The sequence below is a fragment of the Chionomys nivalis genome, chromosome 1 (assembly GCF_950005125.1).
Source record: "Chionomys nivalis chromosome 1, mChiNiv1.1, whole genome shotgun sequence".
NCBI classification, from domain to species: domain Eukaryota; kingdom Metazoa; phylum Chordata; class Mammalia; order Rodentia; family Cricetidae; genus Chionomys; species Chionomys nivalis.
This window is the reverse complement of record NC_080086.1, coordinates 169,901,954-169,910,310: the sequence shown is the minus strand read 5'-3', so window position 1 is coordinate 169,910,310 and position 8,357 is coordinate 169,901,954. Positions and strand designations below refer to the sequence as shown.

General features: G+C 42.9%; 1 protein-coding gene across 1 annotated transcript in view; it reads left to right on the top strand.

The window, feature by feature from the left end:
- Positions 1-1,474: 1,474 nt before the first annotated feature.
- Positions 1,475-8,357, top strand: part of Exoc4 (exocyst complex component 4) — a 756,055-nt gene continuing 749,172 nt past the window's right edge. The window contains exon 1 of the mRNA XM_057763023.1: positions 1,475-1,599. Coding sequence (XP_057619006.1) covers positions 1,514-1,599 — 86 coding nt within the window. The 5' untranslated portion in view covers positions 1,475-1,513. The remainder of the gene's footprint in view (positions 1,600-8,357) is intronic.

Sequence of the window (8,357 nt, the reverse complement as noted above, 5' to 3'; positions counted from 1 at the left end):
ATCCTTAGCTAACTCGTAGGTCTCTTGAACGTCAATGGACAGGACCTCACACGACACCTGCCTTCTCACCTCCCCCAAGGAACAGATGCCTGGCACCTCCGGGATGACAATACACAGGATGCCTTTCCAGCTACACCAACACCCAGCTCTCCCCTTTCCCATGTCAACCCATGCCAGCAGGAAGTAGCCAGACTTGAGTCAATGCCCCCTTTTCCAAAGAGAGCCTAAATGTTAGTCAAGATATCACCTCAGCTTCCTGTCACCCCTTATACAAACAGTCTGGAATGTAAGTCTCAGTCTCGGGCCTCCATCTTTGGAGGCCCTGCCCCTGTGCCTGCAAAGCCTTGTCCCTTCTTTGGAGGAGTGTCAAGGCAGCCCACCAAAACCTTGACCCCTCCGCCGGAGGAGGGTCAAGACAACCCAAGAGCTCAGAAATTCCATTAAAACCTGAATATCCTTTAATTAGACTGCTGTTCCACAGATTCAGCCTCTAAGTCAGTCTACTTCCTATTTCTGAAGCTCTTCAATTTTCGTTCCTATAAGCAAATCACCTCCTAACTTTCTAATTGATATTTTCATTCTTGTCCCCCAGTCAATGCAGGAAATAGAACTTTACCAGTTCAAATTGCGTTTCAACACCACTGCATTATCATTGTGTGTTTTTTTTTTTTAGTTTGGGAAGGCAGTCAGGCTCTGGCCAGCTTTGTTTTTCAGTTATTCCCTTTTCTTTATCAATAATATTCAGTTACCTGTTTCTGAATGTTATGTTTTTTCAGAAAACTGCACCATGCAAAAGTGAACTTACATGTAAGGCAAATGTTGAAAAATTCTGTCTTAGAAAATACAAAAGAATAGTCTGTGCCTACAAATTTTTGCATTTGACTGATTCAAATACAGTATTTGAAGTTAATATTTTTGCACATGCGAGACAAGCATATCTTTGGGGCCTTCATTTAAATACATGCATCTGCATATCCATATTGATATCATCAGATACATTAAACTAAAAATATAAAGTTATAAAAGGGGGTAAACTGATAAGCAACCTAAGGTCTTAAGAGATCTACTTTTTTTTGTTTTGTTTTGTTTTTGGTTTTTCGAGACAGGGTTTCTCTGTGGTTTTGGAGCCTGTCCTGGAACTAGCTCTGTAGACCAGGCTGGTCTCGAACTCACAGAGATCCGCCTGCCTCTGCCTCCCAAGTGCTGGGATTAAAGGCATGCGCCACCACCGCCCGGTTTAAGAGATCTAAAGACACCAATTAGGTGACTTGAAGTTGACTTTGGTTTATTGTCCAGGCATGCCCAGGACTTGCAGAACTACATTTCCCAGAGTGCTTAGAGCAAACAGCCGCCTCGGCCTTCAGGAGAGCGTCAGTCCCGCCTTCTCACTCTAGTGATTGGTCTCTTCACTTCCGCGCCTCTGCGGTTCTCTTCTGCCATTGGTGAATGGTCTGCCGCGGAGTTTACTCTTTCCCGGTCCTGTCAAGCGCCTGGCTCTCGCTCCCGTACCAAGATGGCGGCAGAAGCAGCTGGTGGGAAATACAGGAGCACAGTCAGCAAAAGCAAAGACCCCTCGGGGCTGCTCATCTCGGTGATCAGGTGAGGGAGGCAGGAGGCCGGGTGAGGACAGGGCAGCGGCTCGCCCTCCGCTGCGGAAGGGAGAGGCGTCGGTCGGGCCCCGCCCGCCGGCCCTTCCCTTCCTCCTGGCCTCTCCAGCCCCTCCCCAGGGCCTGTGGTCCGGCGGGGCGGCCCCCAGGACTCCCAGTTTCTCTGGGACCCGCTTAAGGAGTGGAGCCCGCGCCTCAGTTTCCCCGGGTCACGGTCCTAACGCGGGTCCCCGACTCTAAAAGCTGGCTCGCTTGGGTGCGGGCAGTAGCCCGGCGCAGGTGTGCTCATTCATTCCTCAGACAGGTCCCGGTGACCCCGGTGCAGCCCGCACTCAGAAGGGCCAGCCGGGCCGGCTCCCCGGGGCCAGCCCCAACTCTTCCTGGCAGGAGTTGCAGTGTCCCTCTCTGGCGCTCTCCCCCACCTCTGAATAGCCACAGCTATTCTCCAGTTGATCCCAGTTGAGCTGGCCAGGACTGGGGATTGAAGAGACACATGTGTTTCTTATTTTTGTTGGCTGTCTTATTCCAGTTTATTTTACCCCCAGAACTGTACCAAAACAGAATGTCAAGTTGCCCTCCGCGTTACTCTCCTCCTGAAATAATAGGGTGAGCGTGGGAGTGGTGGACTATTTACTGGTCAGTTTTTAAAAACATGTTTAAGACGTTAAGCAAATTTAGACCAGCCTGAATAAAATGCATTATGACACATTTAAACGTTGTTGTCATTTGAATTTCACGCCACATGTTTTCATGAGACAAATATGCGTTCCCCACTTAGCCTGCAGTTTGATTTGAGTTCTTGATCTAATGATATGACCACTCTCCTGTAATGGTCCTGATGACTTTTTTTTTTTTTTTTTTTAAAAAAAAAAAAAACAACCCAGGACCCACCAGAATCTGGTAGGTTGTCAGCCCTTGAAAGAATGGATAAGTCAAGCTTTAAAAAGTTTACCACTTAGTGGACTGAAAAAGACTTATCTATGGTTTTATGTCAGAGACAGTAGTTTAGACAATGACGTGTTAAATTATTATCAATTTTATTTTACAAATGAGAGGATAAAACTTTCTGTGAAAGTAATACACTTTGTAGGTCACAAAGAGAAAATAGTCGTGTAACTGCAGACTCATAGTCTTTAACAATATACAGCACAGGTTTATCCCCTGATATTAAAATCTCAATCAAAGCCCATCTTAATTTTCTCTGAAATTCTAGTATGAATGTTGGGAATCTTTTTTCTGAACTTGCTTTCTTTTTTATTCTTTCTCCTACCTGATAGTCAACACTCACATAAACAATAGATATTTACTGAAGTATGGTGTCTGGCATTTATTTAATGCTTAGGAAGTATTTGTTAGTGAATGAACGAACGCCCCGAGCTTTGCAAAGATAAGTCAGATAGAATATTACTCCTGAGCGTATATTCTCCTTGTGAGATAAAGATGTATAAAGAATATGAGGGGACTTGGAGAAAGATGGAATGTTACAGTTTGAGGATTTATGGAAGGTGTGGTCACTTCAGTGGAAGTGGAGGGAGTTAGGGACAGGAACAGTTGTAAATATCCCATCCTCTGTGCTTCCGCTTCTGTAGGCTTTGCATATCAGATGTCTTAAGTGGCAGTTCTATTTACCCTCCATATGTGATATTTAAACACTGAAAAAGGACTTAAAGGTTTTTGACTGATACTGGTGTGGAGACATACATTTTCCTTGAAGGGCTAATTCTTGGTCATCTTCAGGGGGCCTCACCCACTGCTGAATAGTGTACAGCATTGTTTTGTATTGAGTTATGATCTCTTCTAGCCCAGTCTGGCTTCAAACTTATTATGTAAATAGGAGTAACCTTGAACTCTTGCTTCCTCTGCCAAGTGCTAGTATCACAAGTGTACATCACAACTCCTGGCCTTATGCCTTGTTTACCCCCTTCCCCAAGACAGGGTTTCTCTGTGAAATAGTCTTGATTGTCCTGGAACTCACTTTGTAGACTCGGATGACCTAGAACTCACAGAGGTCTGCCTATCTCTTCCTCCCGAGAGCTGGGATTAAAGGTATGTGCCACCCCTGCCCGACTGGTTATCCGTCTCTTAAATCAGTTTGTATAACCTTTACTTTTTCACCATGATTTTGGCCCAGGCATCCTTTCCTTTGACTTCTGTTGTGAAGTACTGCTTCAATTTTGATACCTAATCCAGATCATGTAGAACACTTGGATGACATGATTCCTTTATTGTGCTTTTTACAATCATGCTAGTAAGGCAGTCCAGACCTATCATTTTAGGGAAGTGTAGTTAAGATTGGGGTTCATGTCATAAGACTAGATGTTTTTTTGTGCTGAAGGGTTGCTGTTTGTGTTCCAGCATTCCTTTGAACACAGAAATGTTTGGCTTTGGAATGAGGGAGGATGTTGCCAATCTCTGCTGGTGTTTCCTTCCTGATTTTCTTATGTGCTTAACTCAGTGGTTTAAATTTCATAACAGTGCATAGGAAGAGAATGGTGCTGTGACTTTGGTGGTGAGATTTGGGGTGAGAAAGGCCTTAGCTGGAAGACCAGGACTGTGCATTTCTCATTAGTGACTGTGTGCTGTTCAGGTTTCTGCTCTTCAAATCTGCTCAGCTTGCGTCCTTCATTAATCTTAAATCTTCCCATATACTTGTTACCTCCTTCTACCCTTAACGTTTTTCAGATTTCTTGAAATACTAGACCTTTTCTTGTTGCTTTGACAACGAGCTTTACACAGCCCATTTTAAGTTTGTTTCTAAAGCCAGAGTACTCCTGTAAGGACACTTGCTACATGCTAGTGCTTTCGTGCTGCGCGAGGCCAGTCATTTCCTCACGAAATTTAGTCAGGGGCAGAATCCACTGTCTTTTAAAGAGTTTAATTGTTTCATCTTTATTGTTCATGTCACAGCTGTTTTTCTTCTTTAGGATTGTTGAAAAATTTCCTTCCGTTATCTTTGCCAAATGTGTAAAATATCATTTCTACACTAGGTTGTAACATTTTATATTGCTTTAAAGATGATTCTATTTATTTATTTATTTGTTTATTTTTATTTTAAGATAAGGTCTCACCTTTCAGCCCTGATTGGCGTGGACTTGCTATGTAGACCAGGTTGGGCTTGAACTCAGAGATCTATTTGCCTCTGCTTCCCAAGTGCTGGGATTAATGATGTAAGCCACCACGCGTGGCTAACGTGTTATTCTGAATAGATAGAAAAGAAGAGCATTTCTTGTTGTGGACCCATTTAGTACTGAATTAAACTCCAGATAAGGTCTCCTGTAAGGACCGAGCTAGTGCGCACAAAGGAAATACCCCCGTCTCTTTGCCATTCACTCTTTTCGTTTGCATATGGGTGCTGAGTCAGGGTTACATGTAGTTCACACTGGCTTTGAACTTGCTATGTAGGCACAGATAATCTTGAACATTGATTCTTCTGACTCCAGCTCCTGATGCTGTGGTACAGACCTGCCCCAACGCACCCAGTTCTCGTTGGCATTTTCTAACATGGTAGTGACTAATTAGATAATGACTCAGTGCTTTGTGTCAGAGTCCATCACTGAGAATTTAAAATAAAAAACAGAAATATAGTGCAATTGCAGTCTCTCTCTCTCTCTTTCCGAGACAGGGTTTCTCTGTGGTACATTTCTGGCTGTTCTGGAACTCACCTTGGGATCCACCTGCCTCTGCTTCCCAGGTGCACCGTCACCACATTGCGTTGCAATTGCAGTCTTATATTTGATGGAAAGGGACCTAGAAAATATGTAAATTAAAATCTTTAATCACGTATAAACCCTGAATAAACACGTTTCAGACCAGTCAGGTGTGTAATGGTCTGCTCTTGTGTTTGTTTAGAACTCCTCAGGTCTGTGAGTAAGGGTTTTGGTGAAGAGAGATAGTGTTTGTGATTTGATCTTTTGGAGACTGCCACTAACTGTAGATTTTGGGTTTAGTCACTATTGGTCCATTACAGCAGAGCTAATTGGGTGGATAGAGTCAAGTTTGGATAGCTTTGCACACACACACACACACACACACACACACACACACACACACACACCATGTCTTCTTTCTTTCCGATTGATTACCCCACTTCAACCTTTTGTTTGGTGTGAAATTGGAGTTGTGAAATAAGCAAGATGGCATTTCGAAGATGCTATTTTATTTTTGTGAGTTCTTGTCAGATTTTTAATTGGGGAATGTGTCTACCACTTGCTGTTAGGTGATTTGCTTTCCAATTAAACATTGACTATGCCTTTTTTGTACGTCAGCCTGCAAATAGCCAGTTTAATTGGGGAGACAGACTCTGGTTGTGACTTAAGGAGACCTTATTGAAACATTGGAGCAGAGCTGTTGTAGACAGTCTGGTTACAGATGTCAAGGAGATTTGAAGGCAGTTGGAGGCTCATATTTTCATCAGCTTTTATGTCTTCACAGAAGTTGGAATTTCAAAAACGTAGAAAATCCTTTATTGTAGGCTCCTGTTAAATTCCTTCCTGTAGAGGATATTTTGGTCAGCCCATAGTTAATTCAAAGTAAAGTTTGTTGAGGGGTCCTGGCTTTGATCTGGTCTTTTGAACAGATATCTTTGAGGTTTGTGACAGTTTGTGGCAGGAAGAACTTGGCCACTCTGTTTTGAGCTGGGTCCCAAGAGCTGTGTTAGGCATAGATTCTGTTTCTAGCACCATCTCTCTTCATCTGAGCCCAAATCAAAATCGCTTTTAGGTTTCTTATCCTGTTTCCCTCAGCCTTGCTCCCTCGATAACGCAGTGCTGTTTGCAGGTTACTCTCAGAAGTAACGTGTCAGGCCTGGAGCTGGAGCTCAGTCAAAGCCCTGGGTTTGAGCCCCAGTAGGAACTGGGTGTGGTGCTCCACACCTGTAACTGTAGCACTTGGGATATGGGATGCATGAGATGCTGTTTGGAAACAGAACAGACACTAAACTTCCAGGAGGTTCTGGGAGTGCAGATAAAGGCATTTATGTAAATGAGAAGAAAACTCTCCATTTCCTGATTGCACATGCAGAATTAATATCTTGGGGAATCTAGTTCTGCTGGCTAGATTTATATCAACTTGCAAACTGTAACCATCTGAGGGATGAGGGAGAGCCCAGGTGGAGGAAATATCTCCATAAGATTTGACTGTAGGAAAGCCTGTAGGGTATTTTCTTAATTAGTGATCAGTGCGGGGGGGGGGGGGGGTGCGGGGGGGGGGTGCGGCGGGCAACCCATTGTGGGTGGCCATCTCTAGGCTGGTGAGCTTGGGTTCTATAAGAAAGCAGACTGAGCTAACCTTGATGAGCACACCAGTAAGTAGCATCCTTCCGTGGCCTCTGACTTAACTCTTGCCTTTAGGTTTCTGCCCTGTTTGGGTTTTTGTCCTGACTTCCTTTGGTGATGGACTGCAATGTAGAAGCCCAATAAACCCTTTACCCCTAATTTTCCTTTTGGTCTGTTATGGTGTTGGAGCAATAGAAACCCTAGCTAAGACATGAGTCTTGGTTTATAAAGCCTCAGGAATCAATGTTAATGTTGGAATTTCTTGAAAACTTTGAGTATTGTAGTTTTATTATTGGGTGATAATCGAAAAACTGTCAAGTTTTCCAACTCCTGCCTTTATAGATAGATATGTATGAACACAGCCTTTGGTGAGAAGTTCAGTGTGTGGCTTAGGTTAGGTAAGAAAACTTAACTAGTCATATAACTTGGAATTAATCAGTCCCCATACTGCCCCCAGTCTTACTTTCCCGTTTAGGGAACAGGATGATTAGAAGACCTGATGTGGTTTGGGGGAACATGAAATGAGACAGGACATGAAAGTGCCTTGTACGGGTCGGAACAGATGCTTAATTTTTCTTTTCTAGTGTCTGTATTGTCTTTGGTTAGAAACTTGATTTTTACTAAATTTCAGAGTACTTGCCTGACATGCCTCCCATGGGTCCAATTCATTGTACAGTTCATAATTCATAGCTGGAGACCAAACCCAGGACCTTGTGCCTGGGTCTAATTTATAGCACAACAAGCAAACAGATTCAGAGCTGATGTCCAAACCAGGACTTTGTGCTTGCTAGGCAAGTCCCTACCACTGGGCTAAATTCCCAGCCACTATTATGTGTCTCTTTAAACCTTTTTTTCTGAGACATGTCTTGAAATGATTGTGCACCCTTTATTTTAAAGCTATAGCTCTATTGTTGTTTTGCCACTTTCAGTAGTAGTGTTGTAGGTTGTTGGTCTGGTGTTTAATGTGGTCACAGTAGATTTTCTTTGGACAGGCTTCAGAGGCTTTTATTACTACTTGGTGGGTTTTTGGCGGTTGTTTGCAGTGGTAAGTTCTGCTTTTTGTTGCTAACAGTCTGAGTCTGCTGCTGTTTACATTTTGTTAAATGCTTTCAAGCTATGAAATGAGTTACAACCTTGATCCGCAGAGTAGTAGCCTGTCTTTTTAATGTGCTAGGGATTCAGCCTTGAAAACAGTTGGGACTTACAATTTAACACAAAGTAATAAAAGAATACTTTTGTGTTGCCTTTGATAGTGTTGATGTAAAAATTATTCATTTCAAGTTTTTTATGAGATTTTTTTTTCTGAATTGTTACTATAACCCTTTCAAAAAGTAAAGTAGGGCATAATTCAGAAGATCTTGTTTGTTTTTCATTTAAAACTTAGAGTACTATTGACACAACTCTCACCTTAAAGAGAATAAGAAAGAGTTTTTTCTGCATTTTGAGGATCTGTGGCCTAGGAACACAGATTCAGGTT